At 36.4% G+C, this 24,253-nt stretch overlaps 1 protein-coding gene across 2 annotated transcripts in view; it reads left to right on the forward strand.

Annotated features, from left to right (window-relative positions):
• Positions 1 to 24,253, forward strand: part of UCHL3 (ubiquitin C-terminal hydrolase L3) — a 35,094-nt gene that overhangs the window by 7,719 nt on the left and 3,122 nt on the right. Inside the window, exons 5-6 of one of the 2 annotated variants that reach the window (XM_061133129.1) lie at positions 16,295 to 16,486; positions 21,357 to 21,432. In XM_061133129.1, coding sequence (XP_060989112.1) covers positions 16,295 to 16,486; positions 21,357 to 21,432 — 268 coding nt within the window. The remainder of the gene's footprint in view (positions 1 to 16,294; positions 16,487 to 21,356; positions 21,433 to 24,253) is intronic. The other variant, XM_061133130.1, reaches the window with a different exon arrangement.

A 24,253-nucleotide genomic window follows, 5' to 3' on the forward strand; every position in this document is an offset into this window, starting at 1 on the left:
ATGTGATGTTGTATCTCCTGACTCTGGTCCTTAGACCTAGAATTCTTGTTGGATGGATTCCTTTGAGTACACTCCAGAGTACCCAACACCATTCCTGGTACATAGGCACAACACATATTTATTAATTCTCCAGAATTAGCTCAAAACTGTCCTTAGTGGTGTAAGAACTACCAAAAAAGGCTAAATCTTGGTCTTCTGTGGTCCTTGAGAAAACCAAACATACTATTAGCCACTATTCCTCAACAGGGCACTGTTAACATTTTGTGAAGAGTTCAGTTCTTTATTGTAGGGGTTGTTTTGTGCATTTCAAGGTGGAATATAGATTATTATATTCTAGACATTATATGTCAGTGACTCCTAGTCACTGAGAGAACAAAAACCCATACCATACCTTTCCGAATTTTAGTGTCAGCTAGCTTAAAACGCCTGCACCAGGGACAGTTTTTGTGATCTTTTATTTCTGGTTCATCTACCATCTGCGGACGTAAGTCTTTGACATCTTATTATCTCCACTGTTCTCTATATTCCAGTACACTGTTTTTTTGTCAGTTTCTACAAAGCACCTCTGTCTTTCCCATTTGTATTTGATTGGACTGCCATAACAAAATACCATAGACTTGGGTGACTTAGCAAGCTTATTTTCTTTCTTTTTTTAAAATTAGTTTTTATTTTTTAAAATTTTGGTTGCACTGGATCTTTGTTGCTGCCCGAGGGCTTTCTCTAGTTGCAGCTAGCGGTGGCTTCTCCTGTGGTGAAGCACAGGCTCTAGGCACACGGGCTTCAGTAGTTGCAGCTCTCAGGCTTAGTTGCTCTGCGGCTTAGTGGCTCTGTAATCTTCTTGTCCCCTGCATTGGCAGGTGCATTCTTATCCACTGTACCACCAGGGAAGTCCCAGAAATTTATTTGCTCACTGTTCCATAGGCTGGAACTCAATATCAGGGTGCCATAAAGGTTGGTTTCTGGTGGGGCCACTCTTCCTGCCTTGTGGATGGTACCTTTTCACTGTGTCCTTAAGTGGCTTTTCTTTTTAGTGCACTTGGAGAGAGAAGTCTCTAGTGTCTCTTCCTCTTTTCATAAGGATACCAGCTCTATAAAATTAGGGCCTCATCCTTATGACCTCATTTAACCTTGATCACTCCTTAAAAGCCCTGTCTCCAAGCAAAATCGTGGTGAGGATTCGGGCTTCGGCATATGGATTTCGGGAGAATACCGTTCAGTCCTTAATACCATTTTTGTGCTTTGTAAGGTCCAGTCTTTGTCTGGATATACCTTCCTGTTTGCATAGTTGGCACCCTCTCATCCTTTAGGTCTCACCTTAAAAGTCATTTTTCACAGAGGCTTTCTTTCATTACTGTTAAGTAGGGCCATCTCAGTGAATTTTCTGTCATAAAATCCTTTTGATTTTCTTCCTGGGATTTTAAAGTCTACAATACTTTTTTGTTTGTTTGTTATTGCATATATTTACTAGAATATGAGTCCCATGAGGATATGGGTCATCTTTGTCATATTTACCTTGAATCTCCAGGACAATGCTTGGTGTATAGAGGCATTTATGAAAAATTGCACAGTATTAAATAAGGAGCACAGGATGTAGATAGCTTAGACAAGATACTTTCCTCAACATAAAATGAAAATAATAGCATCTACCTTATGGAATTGCTGTGAAGATTCATGAATTAATCATATAAAATGCTTAGAATAGTACCTGGTATTTAATGGGCCTTCAGTAAATACTAGGTAGTAATTTTATTTTACTAGGCTTTCAGAAAAATAAACGTGGATGGCAGAGGATGAAGCTGAACAGTAGAGTGAAGCCAGTTCAAGGGATGGCTTGAATTTTATAAACAACGGAGAGTCACCAAAAGTGGCGTGTTTAGTGTTCAGCGTATCGAGTTTAAAGTGATTTAACGGATCACCTGTGTAGAAGTTGAATGTGGAATCTAAAGCTCCAGGGAGATACCTGGTGTCTTGTATTGGGTTGGCCAAAAAATTCATTCAGGTTTTTCTGTAACAGTTTATGGAAGAACCTGGACGAACTTTTTGACCAACCCAATATCTTGTATGGAAGTGGTTAGAACCATGAGAATTCTACCGAGGGAGAATAGTGTGAACTGTAATAAACCCCTAGGGTACCTGGATGTTAAAGGAGTGGGTAGAAGAAGAGCTGGTAATAGCAGTGTAATAACAATCGACATCATTGATACTGTCTTTCAGAACATTTTCATGGGAATGGAGTAGGTAGGAGCCTCATTGCACACAGAGATTTATAGACTAATTGAGACATCAGTAAAGATGAGCCACCAAAACACAGTAGTCCTTTTAGAAGATAGGCCATAACCTGCAGCCACAGAGGAGTTGTTTACTTGTATGTTTTTTTCCCATCCCATCATGATTGTCCAGCATACTTTGGCTAATCCATAAATTTGGACAGTAGCCCTACCTCATTTATGTTTCATTAGCTTATACTGAAAGTTACTGCTTTCACGTTTCATTTGAGATTGGGAAAATAAAAGAACAACAGTGGGATATGAGGAGGCTAAAGTGTCTTTTAAATTGTGAAGAAATAGCAGCAATGCAATAATGGAAACAACTTGCAAGTCGAATGTAAAGCAAAGAAAATAAAAATCCAGAAGAGTGTTTTATTTGCCTTCAAACTCCAGTTTTATTTCATGGGTAAAGCAATTTCTAATGTTTGTGATTTGTCCATATTAATTTAGGAGCCAGCCCAGGTATGAGTAGACATCTCCTGATAATTTATTGTTTGTTTAACTTTTCACAAAAAAACACAAATTTATTGTATTGTCCAGGAACCTTCATACAAATTTATAGTAATATTGAAGAATAATAGAAACTGGCACAGTTGCTTTATCTATGTATTTAAATAAACTGGCCAATATGGAAAATGTAGCAAAAATGCTTTTAATATTGTGTTTATTTCCTTCACATCTTTTCTTAGGTATTTTTTTTTTTTTTAATAGTTGGGATCAAACACTTTTGTGGGATTTTTTTCTTAATATTTTATCATGAGTATTTTCTTATTTCATCAAAACCCTCTTTAATAAATAATTCCTCATGGCAGTGTACTCTCATGTGAATGCATCATAGTTTACTTTCTAGTTTCCTTAACTTTTGATATTTAGATTATTTTCAATTTTTTAAGCTAAAAATATAACTTCATTGAATATCTTTGTTCTTGTATTCATTCTAGGTCCTTTGTTTAAGGTTATTTCTTGTAAATAGAATTACCTTGAATCAAAAGGATGAACGTTTTTAAAGTTTTTGTTGCATAGTATGAAATTACTGTCCTTCTTTCATTTGACTGACCAAGTGATTTGTTTGAGCACCTACTATGCCAAGTATGGTACTAGAAACTATATATACAGAGATAAATAAGATGCAATTTGTGTCTTCAAGGATCTCTTATTTCAGTGGAGATAGTCTCAAAATTAGCTGTTGTCCATGTTGAATTCTGTTTTTAAATTTTGGCTTGTTTAATAGAGGGAAATAATATGGTTGATTGCTAAGATCATTTGAAGATCTGTTGTTTAAAAGTTTCTGAAATGAATTTCAACCATGAAATTAAATTATAAATGTAATTTATTTTGGTTAGAGTTGTCTTAGAAGGTTTTTTTTGACTGTTAGGTAAGCAGTGGGTAAATTCTGATTTCAGGTGTATGTATACACAATTTAAGATAAATTGTGTGTGTCTGTGTATGCAGTTGGCTTTTTTGGCCCAGTCGGTGTAGACTGTGTGCAATGCAGGGAGAGACTGTGTCAAGTTTTATCTTCATTAGATGTTTAAGAATTATTTGCATGACTTCATTTTACTCTGAAGTATAGTTTTTCATTATTTTGATTATGTTAGAGTTACAAAGAGTCAAGATGTTTACATTTATTTTCCTTTTTTCAGGATTTATTTTCTTTCCTTGACTTTGAAAAAAACTGAAAATATTAGGAAAAAATTGAGTTCTTATATAATGTATAATTTAAATACCTGATTGTCTTGGGAGAATCAGATGGGAACAGTAAATGAAATTCTGATGAAAAGTATCTTGCATTTTAAGCTATATTGTTTTGTCAAGAAACCTGAAATTGAATCTTTCTGATCTTTCTTTTTTCCCCCCATTTATTTCCAATATCCCTTTTTCATTATTTCATTCAAACATGAACAACTTTATGTCATTCTTAAAATTGAGAAATGCTATGGAACTTTTAATTTCATACTCTTTTGCCTTTTTCTTTGTTTCTGTTATCATTTTTTCGGTATATCATTCCTGAATAGAAGCCAGTTTAGATTATGTGTGGAGTTGAGTGGGAGAGCTAAATTTGAAGGTGGAAGTACAAATTAAAATTAGTCATAGTGGGGGGAAATATTGAAATGGTTGTTTTTTTCTGGTCTTTTGTTTTCACGCAGTGATATTGTGCCTCCATACATGTAATCAGTTCTTCTTTATCTAATATCACTTATAGACGATGGTTATGTAAATTAAATTTGTTATGAAAAGGGTCAGAATGTAGTTACTACTCTGTCCTGTTTACACTTTTTTCCCTTTCTTTTAGGTTATCAAGTATTTTGTTCAAATGAATTAGAGTAGTCTGTTTTTCTTTTTTAAGCTTTCTGCATCATCATCTTTTTTTCTCCAGTATCAGGGCTTTGGAAATGGAGATATATTGCTATTATTACTTTAAAGGAAGTTCTTACATGGAGTAGGAAATGGCAAGCCACGCCAGTATTCTTGCCTAGAAATTTCCATAGACAGAGGAGCTTGACGAGCTACAGTCCATGGGGTTGCAAAGAATCAGACATGATTAATCGAGCACAAGTTCTTGTATTGAACTTATGTTGAACTTGGTCAGTTTACTCTTCCAGACCTGACTAGAAGTAACTCTTCTATTTAAAAACATCTTCAACAATAAAAATAGACTTGAAGTTGTATTTGAGGATGGGGGGCTTTTCTGTTTGTTTGATTATAAACCTCAGCTTTCCAAAACAAATGGTTATTTTGAGATTTATTTGTTTTTGTTTGTAGTCAGCGAGAGTCTTATTTGGAGCTACTCTCAAATTGTAAAAAAAAAAAAAAGAATTTCTGGGACTTAGTCTGGTCAGCTAAACTATGGTAAGCTTGAGTTTAACGTAATATATATAGGTCATTATATTGACAGAGATTTCTGACATGAAGAATTGTTAATGGAAGTGAGAAAATACAGTTGTTAAACCAATAAGAGAAACAAATCTCTAAATAATATCTAGAAATCTGTGGGTATCTTGATTTATTAGGTGAGCAAAATGAAGACATTTGCCCTTTTCCATGGAACAAGTAGTCATATTTTGTGTATTTTGATATCTAGCCCATGTTTCACTTTGACTTCTTTGCCAACTGAACATGGATACTTTGTAGGAAATTTGCATCTTTTGCAATGAATCTAGTTAATCCTGTTTTAAATTTGTACCTCAAATTTAGTGTGATTCAATATATTACACTGAAATTTATTCAAGTCTACAGGAATTCCCTTGGAATTAATTTATAATTTTGATTCTAAACTTTTAAAGTTTTATATATGTGTACATACTCTCATACGCATATGGCCACCTTTGTAATTTTACTTATTTTCCTGGCATTTGACAGCCCTAGAGAAGTTCCTAATTTTTTTTTCCTTTCCATGTGCCATTTTTTAGACTCAGTGGTGTCTTTAAAGCTGGAAAGGACATGTCCTATTCTGGAAATAAATTTAATTTCACGATTAAGTACATGTTTTATCAACAAGTCAATTAAAAGAGTGATTTAGTAGGTAGGTATTCACGCCAAAAGATTCTCACCATGAGATACCTGGAGTTGCTGGAAACATTGGGAATCACTTTGGGATGTCACAGGATCAGTCATGACTCTTCTTATGTCAATTATGGGTGAATACAATTAAAATTGACTGCTGACATGCGTATCATTTTCCAAGTATTCTCTTCAATCTCATTGCTTTTAAAAGTATGTCTGTCTTCTTATAACGATGGTTACCAGTTACTAAATACATCTTATGTGGTGGGCATTATATTCAGCGCTGTGTGAATCCTATTCTAATCTTCTCAGTTCCGAAAGTTAGATACTATCCCATTTTACAGACTGAAAGACTAAGAAATTATTAACTTGTCAAAGTCACACAGCTCATAAGTACTGCCCATGCTCTTAAGGCAACAAAATGTATTGGTGAATCAAAATTTGCTAAAAGAAACAAAAATAAAGTGAAGTTTTTAAAATTTTTAGTTTGTCCTAAAAGCAAGGGTAGATACAGCAAATAATACCACTGTGTAATGAATTATAAATGACTGCTCGGCATTGTGCCGAATACTTTGTTCTTTGTTGCCCTTATAGTTCAATTAGCTCTTAGTCAATAATAGATTTTTCCTTATGTTAAACCTAAAATCTTACCCATAAACCAACCAGTCTTTTGGTAATTATGTTATGTATATTTTGGAAAATAGTCATTAAAGTGTCTACCAACCAATGATCCCTTTATATTTAGGAAATTACATGGTTATAATGATATTTTTCTTAATAACAGGTTGCCCTTTTAAATGGGAAAACATTTTGGGAAATGTTTAAATGGGAAAACATTAAGCCAAAAATATATTTACTTTATTTTAACATTTTAGAATAATTTAGATTTAAGCACTTAAGATAAACTACCAGTTGATGCCTTATAGAGAATTAACATTAGTCCCACCCTCTGCCCCCTTTGTTAAAAGGTCCATATCATTTCTTTTTAGTGTTTATTGCATTTCTAATTCTTTAGTTATTATTAAGTACTTTAAAGAGTAATCTCTTTATTTTTCGTACTGACAGAGACATGTATACTAACTGAAGGAAAAGTAATTTGACTTTTTAAATCACACACTCAAAAGAAAATCTTTTTATTAAAGGCTTGAAATATTTTTTAAGTCTCCATGGCATTTCTAATTTTGTGGTTATTAAACAGTTTATAGAGTAATTGACTCATTTTTTTCATATACAAAATGACATACGCATTAACTGTGAAGGGAGAGTAATCTGACCTTTTAAAACTCAGGTATTTTTTTTTTGTTGTTGTTGTTTTCTGAACTAGTTGTAAGTTTGAACTCCTTTTGCAAAATTCAGACTTAAAGTGAAGAAAGTAGGGCAAACCACTAGACCATTCAGGTCTGACTTAAGTCAAATTCCTTACTATTACACAGTGGAAGTGACAAAGAGATTTAAGGGATTAGATCTGATATGCCTGAAGAACTATGGACAGAGGTTCGTAACATTGTATAGGAGACAGTTATCAAGACCATCTCCAAGAAAAAGGAATACAAAAAGACAAAATGGTTGTCTGAGGAGGGCTTACAAATAGTTGAGAAAAGAAGAGAAGCTAAAGGCAAAGGAGAAAAGGAAAGATATACCCATCTGAATGCAGATTTCCAGAGAATAGCACAGAGAGATAAGAAAGCCTTCCTCAGTGATCAGTGCAAGGAAATAGAGGAAAACAATAGAATGGAAAAGACTAGAGATCTCTTCAAGAAAATTAGAGATACCAAGGGAACATTTCATGCACAGATGGGCACAGTAAAGGACAGAAATGGTATGGACCGAAGAAGCAGAATATGTTAAGAAGAGATGGCAAGAATACACAGAAGAACTATACAAAAAGGCCTTCATGACCCAGATAATCACAACAGTGTGATCACTCACCTAGAGCCAGGCATCCTGGAATGTGAAGTCAGGTGGGCCTTAGGAAACATCACTACGAACAAAGCTAGTGGAGGTGATGGAATTCCAGTTGAGCTATTTCAAATCCTAAAAGATGATGCTGTGAAAAGTGCTGCACTCAATATGCCAGCAAATTTGGAAAACTCAGCAGTGGCCACAGGACTGGAAAAGGATTGGATTTCATTCCAACCCCAAAGAAAGGCAATGCCAAAGAATGTTCAAACTACTGCACAGTTGCACTCATCTCACATGCTAGCAAAGTAATGCTCAAAAATTCTCCAAGCCAGGCTTCAACAGTACGTGAACTGTGAACTTCCAGATGTTCAGGCTGGATTTAGAAGAGGCAGAGGAACCAGAGATCAAATTGCCAACATCCGGTGGATGTTGAAAAAGCAAGAGAGTTCCAGAAAAACCTCTACTTCTGCTTTATTGACTACACCAAATCCTTTGACTGTGTGGACCACAACAAATTATGGAAAATTCTTCAAGAGATGGAAATACCAGACCACCTTACCTGCCTCCTGAGAAATCTGTGTGCAGGTCAGGAAGCAACAGTTAGACCTGGACATGGAAAAACAGACTGGTTCCAAATTGGGAAAGGAGTACGTCAAGGCTGTATATTGTCACCCCGCTTATTTAACTTCTATGCAAAGTACCTTGTGCAAAATGTTGGGCTGGATGAAGCACAAGCAGGAATCAAGACTGCCAGGAAAAATATCAGTAACCTCAGATACGCAGATGACACCACCCTAATAGTAGAAAGTGAAGAGGAACTAAAGAGCCTCTTGATGAAAATGAAAGAGGAGAGTGAAAAGGATGGCTTAAAACTCAACATTCAGAAACCTAAGATCATGGCATCTGGTCCCATCACTTCATAGCAAATAGATGGGGAAACAATGGAAACAGTGAGAAGACTATTTTCTTTGGTTCCAAAATCACTGCAGATGGTGACTGCAGCCATGAAATTAAAAGATGCTTGCTCCTTGGAAGAAAAGCTATGACCAACCTAGACAGCATATTGAAAAGCAGAGACATTACTCTGCCAACAAAGGTCTGTCTTGTCACAGCTATGGATTTTCCAGTAGTCATGTATGGGTGTGAGAGTTGGACCATAAAGAAAGCTGAGTGCTGAAGAATTGATGCTTTTGAACTGTGGTGTTGGAGAAGACTCTTGAGAGTCCCTTGGACTGCAAGGTGGTCCAACCAGTCCATCCTAAAGGAGATCAGTCCTGAATATTCGTTGGAAGGACTGATGCTGAAGCTGAAACTCCAGTAGTTTGCCCACCTGATGTGAAGAACTGACTTATTTGAAAAGACCCTGATGCTGGGAAAGATTGAAGGCAGAAGAAGGGTGCGACAGAGGATAAAATGGTTGGATGGCATCACTGGCTCAATGGACATGAGTTTGAGCAGGCTTTGGCAGTTGGTGATGGACAGAGAAGCTTTGCATGCTGCAGTCCATGGAGTTGCAAAGAATAGGACACGACTGAGCGGCTGAACTGAACTCTGAGTTTGAAAATAGAAAGATTTGAGCCATTGATTGGCAATATAGATAGAGATAGTAATAGGTTTGCCTCTATGAATAAGGTACTTGGCAATTGACAGGTGGGTGGATTTGTGTATGATGAAAACACTGAAATTGGAGTCAAGAGTCATAGGTTCTGCCTCTACATTTGGTCACTACTTACATGCTTTGGGCAAGTCAGCTGAGCCCTTGTGCCTCTGAAAAGTGCTAACACGGTCATGATGCTTGTGGACTGTATCCAAATAGCTAACTGTAATTTTTTTAAAAACTCCGAGGGTTAAGTCATAATCAGAATGGTTAAAAAAAAAAAAAAAATCTCAAAATGAAAGTCTATACCTAATTCCTTTATGCAGAAATGGTTAAACTCAGAATTCTTTCTGAAGAACAAAGCATTTAATTCCTAGGGTTTCTGAAAAGACTATTTTGGGATTTTCCAAACTGTAATGAAGAGATAGATTTATATTGCATGGGCAGTGGTATGTATGAAGTCATATTGTATTGTTGCAAACCCCCACAGTAAGCAGAGGGGGCATGGGTTCAGTGTTAATGTTCTGGCAGACATTGATATTATTAGTAATTCTAATGAAGTACATAATTTTTAACAATTTCAGATTCTTCTACTAGAGCTGAAAAACTGAGTAAATGAGTTCTTTATTCAGGTGCTCCAGAAAGTGAGCTCTTGATTAAAATCTTGAGAAAGACTCAAGAATAAGTTGTCAGTATCTGATCTTTTCCAATTAGTATGGAAAGGAAATTGGATATTTATTCTGAAGATTCTGCTCACAGTTTAAATTTTCATATTTGAAAGCAAAGCTCACTTAGCTGTCAATGCAGTTGCTTAAGTAACTAATACTACAGTGTAAAAGTTGGTGAATATGTCTTTAATCTTTGTAATTCTAAGAGAGAGCCTATGAAGTTTAAGATGCCGTAATAAAATTCTTCATATCAAAGTCTTTTCATCTCTTAAAGTAATGTTACTTGAAAGTCCTTTCTGAATTATCATATAAACTTTTCATTGGAATTGAAAGTATTTATGATGTACACTGTTATGTCTGTATTATGAGTTAAATTATCTTTATAAATTGTGCAGTTGGAGAAAATGTGTATATATTGTGTTCCTATAGCTTTAGGCAGTAGAAATAAGTATGAGTAAAAATTTAAAATTATTGGTTCTAATGCTTAACATCTCAACATAGTCATTTACTTACAAAAACAATATTTAGTATGCTAGCAATATGACAGTGGATAAAAGATTTTCCTAAGTGCATTACAAAGCAGTTACAAGTAAGACAGTCATAATACAGTAATGTATTTGATACTGTAGAATACTTGCCAAGTAGAAATACATGCATACACTCATGAACTTTGGTGTATGAAACTTATTCAGGAGGTTGTGCTTTTGAACATATCCTATCTTTTTTTCATTCCTTTCCCTTATAAATGGTAAACATGATGAACAAAAAGGGCTAAAATTACCCATAGATAATCTGATCGTGTTTGGGAAAAAATAGTATCTTCATCTTTATTGTTTTTTAACAGTTTTTCTTTTTTTAAAAAAAAAAAAAAACAAAAAACACACATTGTTTAACACTGGCTCTTAGCTGCGACACATGGGATATAGTTCCTTGACCAGGGAGTGAATCTGAGCCCCTGCATTGGGAGCACGGAGTCTTAACCACTGGATAACCAAGGAAGTTTCCCTTAACAGTTTTTTTTTTTTTTTTTTTAAGATAATTTTATTTATTTATTTATTTTTGGCTGTCCTGGGTCTTTGTTGCAGCACAAGCTTTTCTCTATTTGCAGCGAGCAGGGGCTACTCTTTAGTTGCAGTGTGCGGGCTTCTCATTGCAGTGGCTTCTCTGGTTGTGGAGTCCAGGCTTTAGGGCACACAGGCTTCAGTTGCGGCTCCCAGGCTCTAGAGCACAGGCTCAATAGTTGTGGTATACAAGTTTAGTTGCCCCAAGGCTTAGGGGGTATTCCTGGGTCAGGGATTGAATCCATATCCCCTGCTTTGGCAGGCAGATTCTTTACCATTGAGCCACCAGGGAAGCACATATGTTCATCTTTAAATAGAAATGATCGTAATCTCTACCTTAGTGGGATCATTGTAAGAATCTATATAGAACATTTAGTATGCAGTGGTAAGCGCTCAGTGTTAGCTGTTAATATTGTTGACTAACGACCATATGAACTAGTGTGACTATTTACTACTGCGTGTGCTTAGTCATGCAGTCGTGTCCAACTCTCTGCAGCCTCTGTAGCCCGCCAAGCTCCTCTGTCCATGGCATTTTCCAGGCAAGAATCCTGGAAGGTGTTGGCATTTCCTACTCCAGGGATCTTCCTGACCCAGGGATTGAACCTGTGTCTCTTGTGTCTGCTGCATTGGAGGTGGATTCTTTATGATTAGTGCCACCTGGTAAGCAGTTTAATATGTTAAAGGCTCAAGTAGAAAAGGTAGACAGTATGTACCAACAGATAGGGAATATCAGCAGAGCTGGAAACTATAAGAAAGAATCGAGTGGAAATCTAGAAATGAAAAGCACAATACCAGAGACAAAGAATGCCTTTAATGGGTTTGCCAATAGACTCAACAAAGTAGAAGAAAAGATGTGAACTAAATGTGAAAATAAATTATGAAATTTCTACTTTATTGACTATGCCAAAGTGTTTGACTGTGTGGATCACAACAAACTGTGGAAAATTCTGAAAGAGATGGGAATACCAGACCACCTGACCTGCCTCTTGAGAAATCTGTATGCAGGTCAGGAAGCAACAGTTAGAACCGGACATGGAACAACAGACTGGTATCAAATAGGAAAAGGAGTACGTCAAGGCTGTATATTGTCACCCTGCTTGTTTAACTTATATGCAGAGTACATCATGAGAAACGCTGGGCTGGATGAAGCACAAGTTGGAATCAAGATTGCCGGGAGAAATATCAATAACCTCAGATATGCAGATGACGCCACTCTTATGGCAGAAAGTGAAGAAGAATTAAAGAGCCTCTTGACTAAAGTGAAAGAGGAGAGTGAAAAAGTTGGCTTAAAGCTCAACATTCAGAAAACTAAGATCATGGCATCAGGTCCCATCACTTCATGGCAGATAGATGGGGAAACAGTGGAAATAGAAGACTTTATTTTGGGGGGCTCCAAAATCACTGCAGTTGGTGACTGCAGCCATGAAATTAAAAGATGCTTGCTCCTTGGAAGGTAAGAAGCCAGAATTGAAAGAGACACATGTACTCCAGTATTCATTGCGGCACTGTTTATAATAGCCAGGACATGGAAGCAACCTAGATGCCCATCAGCAGACGAATGGATAAGAAAGCTGTGGTACATATACACAATGGAGTATTACTTAGCCATTAAAAAGAATACATTTGAATCAGTTCTAATGAGGTGAATGAAACTGGAGCCTATCATACAGAGTGAAGTAAGCCAGAAAGATAAAGTATACTAACACATATATATGGAATTTAGAAAGATGGTTACGATAACCCTGTATGCGAGACAGCAAAAGAGACACAGATGTATAGAACAGTCTTTTGGACTCTGTGGGAGAGGGTGAGGGCGGGACGATATGGAAGAATGGCACTGAATCATATAAGTTATCACATGTGAAACAAATCGCCAGTCCATGTTCGATGCATGATACAGGATGCTCGGGGCTGGTACACTGGGATGACCCAGAGGGATGGGGTGGGGAGGGAGGTGGGAGGGGGGGGTCAGGATGGGGAACACATGTACACCTGTGGCAGATTCATGTCAATGTTTGGCAAAACCAATACAATATTGTAAAGTAAAAAAAGAAAACTGAGATTTTAAAAAAAATTACACAAAAAATGTTTTCTAACCACAGTGGAATTAAACTAGAGATAAATAGCAACAAAAAGTATCTGGGAAGTTCCCAAATATTTAGCAATTAAACAGCACATTTCCAAGTAGCTCATAGGTCAAAGAGGAAGTCACCAAGACAAATAGAAAACATATTAAAAATATTACTTTAATTGAATTATAGTTGATTTATGATGTTGTGTTAGTTTCTGGTGTACATCAAAGTGGTCCAGTTACACATATTTTTTTTTCAAACTATTTTCCATTGTGGTTTATTACAGAATACTGAGTAGGGTTCCCTGTGCTCTCCAACAGGATCTTGCTGTTTATCTTTTTTATATGTAGTGTCTGTATTTATATGTAGTATTTTATAGTTCATGTCTGCCAATTCCAAACTCCTGATTTATCCCTCCCCACTTTGGTAACCATAAATTTATTTTCTAGAAAACACTTTGAGTGAAAACAAGTTAAATATATTAATTTGCAAGTTACAGCTAAAGCAGGAATTAGAGAAGAATCTATAACATTAAGTACTTACAGTAGGAAAGAAAAGGCAGGGGTTAGAGAAAAGTCTATAGCAGTAAATGCTTATAGAAGAAAAGAAAAAGTCTTCAAGTCAGTTTTTACCTTAAGGTAGCAGAAAAAAAAAAAAAAAGCAACTTAAACCTAAAGCATGCAAAAGGAAGAAATAATTGAAAGTGAAATTCATTATTCTAGAGGTCCTGTAGCCAATGCAGTAAGGCAAGAAAAAGAAATAAAGGGCATATGGATTGGAAAGGAAGAAATAGATAACTGTATTCACAGAGAGCATGAATTTTTATGTAAAAAATGGGGGAAGGGTTTGTGTGTTAATGTCATAAAAGATTAAGGCTATTGGAGCTGCCTCCTTAAAGAATACTAACAAGACATGAGAAATTCCAGTACCTGCTCCCAGATTTGATCCTGAAGAAAAATGCTGCAAAGGACATGAATGGATCAACTGACAAAATTAAAATATGGATGGAAGGTTCAGTTCAGTTCAGTTCAGTCGCTGGAAGGTTAGACCAAAGTCTCATGTGACACCGAACTTAAATCCATCCTAACACAGCTCATATCTATATGAAATTTTGCAGATGATAACTGCTGTTACATAAAAGTATTTCAGGGTAAAAGACCATGATATATGTAACTTACCCTCAAGTGGTGCAGGAAAGAAAAAGAACTGTGTAGAGAGACAGGAAGAGAGAGTGTAGGTACAGATGGTAAAGGAAATTGGGATAAAATGTCATAGGTAAATCTAGGTGTTTCCTGTGTACTCTTTATTTTTATGAAACTGAAAGTGTTAGTCATTCAGTCGTGTCCAACTCTTTGTGACCCCATGGACCGTAGCCTGCCAGGCTAATCTTTCCATGGGATTCTCCAGGCAAGAACACTGGAGTGGGTTCCTGTGCCTTCCTCCAGGGGATCTTCCCAACCCAGGGCTTGAACCTGTGTCTCCTGCACTGCGGACAGATTCTTTTCTGTCTGAGCTACCACATTAAGCACTCAATAAATACTAGGGATGCAGCCCATTGTGTATGCAGCCATCTGTCTGGCCCTCTGTGTTGCGCTCAGACTATGTGAGTGAGAGCAGACACTTTATTATATACACTTTTGTTCCCATGAAGAGCCAAGAAAAGCATTCGTTTGTGTTTTTCTAACTGATTGATTATTATTATGAGCAGCTAAAGTGTTCACAAACAAATACAAAACCCTCATCACAATGATAGCTCTCAGTTGTTGTATTGTTTACATAGATCAAAAGTGCTAAGTAGGATCATAGAATTTTCAGGGTTGAAAGAATCTTAGAAATCATTCAGGGAAAACCCCTTCATCTTCCTTAAGAGAATAAGTTGTGGTTAGTGAAACCCATTATCACTAAGCCAGGATTTATACCACTGCTCTTTTTACTTCTCACTATGGTTGTTAATGACTGTAACTTTATCATACTGCTTTAAACTTAGTTTCATGTACTGGTATCATTTACTGGAGGTGACAGTTGTCAAATTATCATTTGGATTACCATGAATAAGTTAGTTACTATTCAGCATGTACATTTCATGGGAAACTCTTGGGTCAGATTGCCTCTTGTGGTACAGTAGTGTTTGGTAGGATGACTCCCAAAAATCTAACTTTAAGAGGATTACATCTCTTGTGGAAGCTAGTCTAATAATTTAGTATTAAAATCTTTTTCTTAGCCACTTAAGTTATACACCCTGGTGATTAAGATCGTTGGATTCTAGAACCAGATTTCCTGTGTTTGAATCCCAGCCCTGCTACTTCCTGGCAGTGTGACCTGGGTTATGTTACTTCACCTCTTTGTCCTGATTCTTCTTTTACAAAATGAAAATAATTACAACTATCTCATGGGCTACTGGGAGTTTAAATGAATTCATGTAAAGTGCTTAAAAGGATGCTTGGCACAAAATAAACGATGCATATTTTAATACTAAAGTGAAGTCGCTCAGCCGTGTCTGACTCTTTGCGACCCCATGGACTGTAGCGTACCAGGCTCCTCCGTCCATGGGATTTTTCAGGCAAGAGTACTGGAGTGGGTTGCCATTTCCTTCTCCAGGGGATCTTCCTAACCCAGGGATCGAACCCAGGTCTCCCACATTATAGGCAGATGCTTTACTATCTGAGCCACCAGAGAAGTCCTAATAACTAAAAGATGGCTAATAAGCCATGATAGTTTCCATTTAACTTGTCAGCATAAGTAAGAGGATAATTTATGCGTAGCATCCTGTTTCTGAGGGATTTTGAAGTGACTTTTTTTCACTTATTCCTTCTAAGAAAATCTTTTTACCAGTGCCTATCACCATGCAGTCTTTTTTTACACGTAATTCTTTGTATGTGTTACATGTTTTGTGTGTGTGTTCTTTTTTAAAAAGAATTCGCTATAATAATTCCATGTTAGTGGCTTTTAAGTAATTCCATGAATCTGTGCTATACAAATGAGGATATGTAAATATTTTAGATGTGCATTTAATAGAAGCTGTGGAATATAACCTGATACTGTGGTTATGTATTTCCACTTTATATGCCTTTAACTAATGTTCATTTACGATCCTTTTCTAGATTATGATTGGTTAAAAGTACTGGACCATATAAATCGAAGTATGACCATACGTTGCTTTTAAGAATAACTGATCTCCCAGTAACGTGGTCTAAGTAAAATGTTCTCTTTTTTAATTATGTAGTCCTCCTCGCCATCCTCATCACAGCCTCATTCTAGCCACTGCAGAACGAAGGCCTCATCATTGTGTCACCATGCATCCCTGCCCTGGGTCAAACGTAACCATGTAGGCCCTGCAAAGGCTACCAGTCCATCTCTCCGTCTTCGTCGCTGGCGACCCTTCTTACGTCTACCACCTTTGGGTCTCCATTCTGTTGTAAGTGTAGTCAATCTTCCATCTCTTCTTCCAGTGACAAGGGGTAGTCCATTTTTTCCCTTAAATTTCTTCAGTCTTCAGAGTGCTTGTCTCTTGGTTCATCAGCCATTAGCTTTTTCTCCCCTGATAAGATTGCAAGCATACCTCTATGCTTTGCAGTTCAGCTTGACTTTCACCAGCGCCTTGGTGAACATCCATCTTTCCACTCCATATCCTGCCAACATAAAGGTCCCTGTCTTTTGATGAGTGCTGATCGACATTCATGATAATGTTTAAGTTCCTGTCAGTTGTTCAGGTGAATATGTATTCTCTTACCCTTCATCTTTCCAGTTTCATTTAGTTGACTCAGGTCAACAAATGCTGTGTGCCTTCTGCGTTCCTTGCCATCTCTTACTTTATTTTTTTTTCCCTGTTTCTGAACGTGACTTTAGTCTCTTGTCATGCTCTGGGGTTACTTTTACTCACTCTGTCCTTAATCTAATCCTTCATGGTGTAGGGTGTTCATCTAAACTATTTTATTCCCTGAGGTGGCTCAGGTACTTGGTTTAATCTTGATCCAATCTTCCCTGCCTATTCAGTTTCTGAAGATCTTTTCTCAAGCAGGAAATGAAGATTTTCTCCTTGTGAATTGATATAGGATTCCCACAAGTTTCACAATTTCTTCTTCTTAAGTTGGTAATGTTAGCAAACTTAAAAAGTACATTTGTTCTTGTAATTGTGCTAATTACCTTAAATGTTGAGGTTGATGATGGAATTCTAGTAATTCTCATAATTGAAATAAAATGCAGTATTGGCAACTATAGCTCTTGTCTTTCTGATGTTTTAGAAAATGGTAATGATTGCTGTTTGGCAGAGCCTACCTAGAAATGCTACATCTGAAAGACTTGGTGTATGCTATACATTTATAAGAAACTTAACACTTGAGGAAATCATTGTGACTTTTGAAGCCAGAGGAAGTCTGATTACACATACCTTAATGCTTAAAAAAATTAAAAATTGGTGTCAAACATTCTTTACTTCTGCTTATTTACTGTTTTAGAGCTATTCCTACAAAGTGGAGTCTTGGCACTTTTCCTTAAGTATCTTCCATCAGATACCAGTATGGTCACCAAAAATAGCCTTTCATCAGCAGACCGGTGTCTCTCTGTTTCATTATCCTCATTGGGTCACAAACATGCATTTGTCATTTTTCTTTATTTATCCACCTGATATTTATTGCTTTCCTACCGTGCCATACACTGGCACAATAGGAAGAGATGCAAGTGAATCAGATGATCAGAGTAAAACCCTAATTTATAAATTCTTACTTGGGCACAATTGATTCTAAATAGGAATGAATTCCTTTATACTTAAAAATATTCTAAATATCAATGAACATGTCATAAAAATTGACATTTCCAGTTTTATATTTTTATGTAATATTAATGTTTGCTCCATATTAATCACTGTTTTGTAACTTCATAAGTGTTTTCATAGCCTAGTGACTAAGAACATGTATTCTAGAATGACATTGCCTGGACCTGAAACCAGGTTCTATCACTTACTAGCTTTGTGATCTAGAGCATGTTACTTAATGCTTCTGTGTGTCGATTGAGAGTACAGTGGGTGTAACTATATTACCTACCTCATAGGGTCCATATGACTATTAATTGGTCAGTTCTTATAAAGTGCTTAGAACAATATCTGGTATATATTTAGTACCACAATCATAAGTTAAATTTAAGCTATTTCTTATAATTTGAAATTTCTATTTAGTTTTTTAAATTTCTATTTAGTATTTAATTTTCTATCTAACTGACTTGTCACATCACTTTTTGATTCTTCATGGTAGTAAGAAGTGTGTTCTAAATTAAGAAACTTTGTAAAAATAATATATAAAAATGTAGGCAAAGTTTATCTAATCTGGAATTTGTTTTTTACTGATTGTTCTTGCTTCTAGTGGAATAATGCTTAAGCAATTGGATAAGTATAGATTTCAGACCCTGATTAATTGAAGCTGACCAAAGGAAAAGGCTTGTAATAGGTACTGAGGTTTTGTGGAAAGGGTAGAAGTTTTGAGCATTTCTTATCTTTTATAATGGTTTGAAGACTTTTCATACCTTCTTTAGCAGTTTGGATTTTTAGTATGCACTTTTGGATAAAAGGTACAATGACACAATTTTGAGTCACTTAGATTTAGTGATTTCTTACATTTGTGATAATGTAGTGTTAATATTACAATAATATATAATGTTTATAGGGCATGTAACAGTTAACAAAGTACTTTCATCAGTTTCATTTAAACCTGAAAATGGGTAAAAAACCCAGTACTCAGGGGGTTGAGTACATAGTCAGGTCTCTGATTCCAGTTGCATTATTATCTCTAGCACAGTTGTATTTACTGACAAAATGTGAAAAACAGAAGCTATTATATAAGAGAGATTATTCTTAAGAGATGGTGTAAAAATAAGTGATAATTTTTAAAAACATTAAAAAAATAAATAAATAAAATAAAAACATAATAGCTTAAAGGTTCAAAATACTTGATGTCCTATTGGAGAATTGCATCTTTTTTTTTTTTTTTTAATTTTTTTATTAGTTGGAGGCTAATTACAGAATTGCATCTTAAAAGGAGTAAATCAAGCCCCTTTCCTGGGGCTTGATTGTATAAGGAATTCTTTCTAGTGTTTTATATAGAATTGAATTCATAGTTTGTAGAATTGCCTAGATTTAGCCTTGAAAAATTGGGTTCTGTCTGGTCATTGCTAAAATGGGGGTACTAGGTTTGAGGGATCACTAAAATTTTTGATTCTCTGACCAGTAAAATAAGGGAACTCATTATTACTATCTAAGTGTTTGGAGAAATACCATGTTCAAGAGGGATTAGTCTTTTTAAGATGGCGGAGAATACTGGGAAAGATTTTTTGCCTCAGCAGGCGGGATAATTCTAACAAAACTGTCCAAATGGAAATGACTACCTGAAAACCTAGTGGCAGGTCCCTGTTGTTGGCGGGGCTGCCACGAGTGGGGTTGCAGTCCAGAGCAGCCTAGTGTCAGAACAACAGTGATCCTGCATGACTGTGGTTCCTACCAACTGTGGGATTCTTTAGCTCTAGGTCAAGTTTAAGAAGAGCTAGTTTGCCACAGCTGGAGAAGGCAATGACAACCCGCTCCAGTACTCTTTTGCCTGGAAAACCCCATGGCTTCATTCACTTCGTGGGGTCGCTAAGAGTTGGACACGACTGAGCAACTTCACTTTCACTTTTCACTTTCATGCGCTGGAGAAGGAAATGGCAACCCACTCCAGTGTTCTTGCCTGGAGAATCCCAGGGACAGCAGAGCCTGGTGGGCTGCCGTCTATGGGGTCGCACAGAGTCGGACACGACTGAAGCGACTTAGCAGCAACTGCAGCACCAGTTTGCGACAACAGTGTATGTTGTGTTACACCCATTTGCAATTTGAGGGAAGTAATCTCTGAAGAATAATGTGAGCTTAGATGAGTCACTATCTGTAAATATTTTTAGAAGCATCCAATAAATCCATGGTGGCTTACCAGGTGACTCAGTGGCAAAGAATCCACCTGTCAATTCAAAAGTCACAGGAGACATGGGTTCGATCCCTGGGTTGGGAAAATTGCCTGGAGGAGGAATTGGCAACCCATTCCAGTATTCTTGCCTGGAAAATCTCATGGACAGAGGAGCCCGACAAGTCACAGTCCATGGAGTCACAGAGTTAGACACGACTAAGTACCCACCCAGTAAATCCAGGATAGCGGTGTTTATTCTGTACCTTTCAATTTCTTTATCTGAAAACTTTGTATTACTTAAAACTTAAAATTATATAATTATTTGAGGGTGAAAAAATAAAAATTTGAGTTAACAAAGTTAGCAGAAGTTAACTTTGCCTTGTTGTTCAGTCATTGTGTCCGACTCTTTGCAGCCCTATGGACTGCAGCACGCCAGACTTCCCTGTCCTTCACTGTCTCCTGGAGTTTGCTCAAACTCATGTCCATTGAGTTGGTGATACCATCCAACCATCTCATCCTTTCTCATCCCTTTCTCCTCCTGTCTTTAATCTTTCCAAGTATCAGGGTGTTTCCAACGAGTCAACTCTTCACATCAGGTGGCCAAAGTATCAGAGCCTCAGCTTCAGCATCAGTCCTATACTTTGTGTTGCTTACTGGATATTAAATGATATGAGATATAATTTGATTTCTGCCTCTTTAAAACTTTTACCTCTAAAATTTGTACTTGCATTTAGTAGTGATTATATTTCATTTCAAACCAGTTAGATTTTTGAATCTAGGATGAATACAGTTTTTGAATCTAGGATGAATAAAAAATACTCTTAAGTCTATATTGCATTATTCAAAAAATGAGATTATTAAGGTTAAATCATTAAGGGAAAAAACTTACTTTCTTGATGTCTTAAAATTTAACTTGAAAAGAGTTTCTTTAACTCATTTTATGCTATTTAACTTCTAAAAAGTTTATTCGAATTTCAAAAATTAGACAAATTAGTTCATGAATTCATAACATTTAGCAAATATACATTGTACATCTACTGTGTACCAGGCATTGTGCTAGGGGCTGAAGCTTTCCAAAGTGAATAGAACCTTAGGTTTTTAGGTCAGTTGAGATTAAGAGAGATGTAGTTTTCAGTGTAGTTTTCAGAGATGTAGAGTCAGTGTTTTCCTTGTTGATGGGTGAACACATTTGTTATAAATGTAGGCATGTTCACTCTCTGTCCACCGTATCAAAGACTAAGCCTTGAATCATATTGTTAATAAATGTTTTTTCATGTCATTTTATGTTATTTAGATGTGTTTACATGTAAGTTGATTGATTTGTTTTGACTACTAACATACATACTATGTATTTTCCCCTCCTAGGCACCAAATATAGATGAAAAAGTAGATCTTCATTTTATTGCATTAGTTCATGTAGATGGGCATCTCTATGAATTAGGTAAGAACTATTTTAATTTATCCTGGGGAGAAAAGTAGTAAATGGGAAAATCTGTATTTATGAAAACATGACTGTTGATATTTATTGTGTTCACTTAAATTGATTACCTTACAGCACTGAGCTGGCATAATAACAGTTTTCCATTTAAGATTTCTTACTAGAAAAAGCAAAAATGTTTTGTTGTTTAAGTAACTTATTAATATAATTCAAGAATGCTTGCAACCACCTTTGCAAAACAGGCAAGTAAAAATTATTATAGGAAACTCCTATAATCACCTCAGAATTCTTTACTAAATTTTTGAATTGGTTGTCAGCAGCATCTTGGATGACCATTAAAATTAGTTTCTTGATCCTGAAACTAGTTTTAAAACATAGTTTATTATTCATAATGATTAGTGTTTGTGTTCAACAAGGAGTATCACTAGTTTTCAAACTTTTGTAACATCCTTTTGTATCACATCTGATTTTTCAAAAGACTTTACAGGACTCTGTGTTTTCTGGCAACTGTTCCTACAGGCATGTGCCAAAGTCCCCATGATTAATTACTTGGTATTGGCCTATACTTGCGTTTATCTTTTAGAAGTTTAACTATCGGTGGACTACTTCAGGGACTATTCGGAGGAGATTCTTCTAATTTTAATAGGGTCATTCAAGCATAATAAGCTTGTTATGATTCTTTCATAATACAGTACTTATGAGCCCTCTATGAAAACTTCTTAGATTAGAAAAAAGACCAAATAAAGAAAATAAAAGAGTGAAGTCCTTTTCAGTTTCTAGATACCATGATTTTTAGTTCTCTTCTCATTTGCTGTTAAATATTAACTTTACACTTTCACACTTTCCTTTTCTTTAACTTATTTAAAGACAGAAAAGTTCAGAAAGGACTCTGAGTGTGACTGTAAACGTGGTCCGTAAAATTTAGATGGATTCTATATTTGGAATGCAGCAACAGAATCATATACTTTATTTAAAAGAAGGGGTCTGTTAAAGGGGACAAGGAAAGGAAAGAAGTGTACAACCCTGCGGATCATCTACAGTAGTAGAGTGATTTGAGTAGGAATCAAGCTAAAATGAAGTCATTGTCATGGGATTATATAACAGACCTGTGGGGCAATTTAGAAGGTATGCTTTCTTAATTCAGCCTCTGGAACTTGCATAGAGATAAGATGTAATAGGAATTGGGGATTTCAAATGTCCGATTGCTGAAAGCTAGTTTTCTGCTCTTAAAGAGTAACGAGTAGGGCTTCCCTGGTGTCTCAGTGGTAAAGAATGCACCTGCCAATGCAGAAGACACAGGTTCCATTCCTCATCTGGGGAGATACCACATGACGCAGATCAGCTAAGCCCATGCACCCCAACTATTGAGCCTGTGCTCGCAAGCTCGGGAGCCACAACTGTTGCGTCCATGTGCTGCAACTACTAAAGTCCTAGTATCCTAGAGCCTCTGCTCTTCACCAAGAGAAACCTTTGCACCACAGCTAGAGAGGAGCCCTTGCTTGCCACAACTAGAGAAACACAGCAATGAAGACCCAGCACAAAAAAAAAAAAAAAAAGACCCAGCACAGCCAAAAGAAATAAGAAGTATGTGTGTGTGTGTGTGTGTGTGTGTGTGTGTGTGTGTGTGTGTATTTTTAAAGAATAACTGGTAGAAGTGGAGGTCTAAAGAGATCACTGAGACTGATCAGACACATTGTCATAGATTTAGGAAAGGCCAGAGGAGTGATAAATATGACCCATAACCAGAGATTATAAAAATGTAATGGTGACTTTCAGAATGGGAGGCTTAATAATAGAACAAACAACAGTAAAAGATACTTAGAGGAAAAAAATCTGTGATTATCTCAATGGGAAGGAATACGTTGTCTGAAAACTCAGTTTGACTGATGAGCTGGCTCTCTGAGCTCAGAGGCTAAAGGGCAGTGGAAGGAAAGACATATATCAAGGGTTGGCTACATGTGCAGGAATGGTTCTCTTTTGTAGCATGCCAAGATCAACATGAAAGGATCTTGAAACTGGCTTGATGTAAGAAGATCAGAAAAGAAAGGAACTACTAAGGTCTTGTTTGGTTCAAGTATTCTTTCGCAGGAAGAATGATCAATGTGGCTGATAGAGAATTAGAGCCCTTTGGGAATTACATTCTTTAAATGAGTTTAAAAGAATTTCCAAGTTCTAAAGAATAGCAGGAATCTTTGAGATGTCATAGAGCATAGGGATAAATATTAATACAAGACAAATGAAGATGGACAGTTACTGACTCATTGCAAGGGGAATTGGTGGTATCCCTGATGCAAATTCCTAATTTAAAAGGAACATTGAACAAGAGAAGCATTGAGTTAGTTCTTAGAAAATAGTGGTTAAGAGAACAGCATATGGTTTTTAAGGAAAAAATTATTTCTGAATACCTTTAATTTTTAAAATAAGACTGCATGATTATAGACATGGTACAGGTGAATTTCTGCAGGACCATTATATAACAGAGGGTAGTGGTAGCCTTTAATATGTCCATTCTGTACCTAATTGTAAGGTTAACTAACGGGAGGGACTGAGTCATTCATGTTTCTTTTATTACCCCTTCCTTGTCCATAGGGCTTCAAGTAGTTGCTGGCATATGTCCTTTTAATTTGTCCCTGTCATTCTTTGAGCTCTTTCTAACTTTGTAGTAGAACAGTGTTTCCTGGCCCATCTTTTATTTTCCGTGCCTGAGCCCTGTGTTCAGCTCCTTCTGCAAGGAGCCCTGGTTCTTTCTGTTGGAAGGTGATGATTAGAACCAAGACCTGGGCACTCAGCGTGCTCATGGTGATTAAGATGCTGTGACTTTTAG

This window comes from Dama dama, chromosome 30 (assembly GCF_033118175.1).
Source record: "Dama dama isolate Ldn47 chromosome 30, ASM3311817v1, whole genome shotgun sequence".
NCBI classification, from domain to species: Eukaryota; Metazoa; Chordata; class Mammalia; order Artiodactyla; family Cervidae; genus Dama; species Dama dama.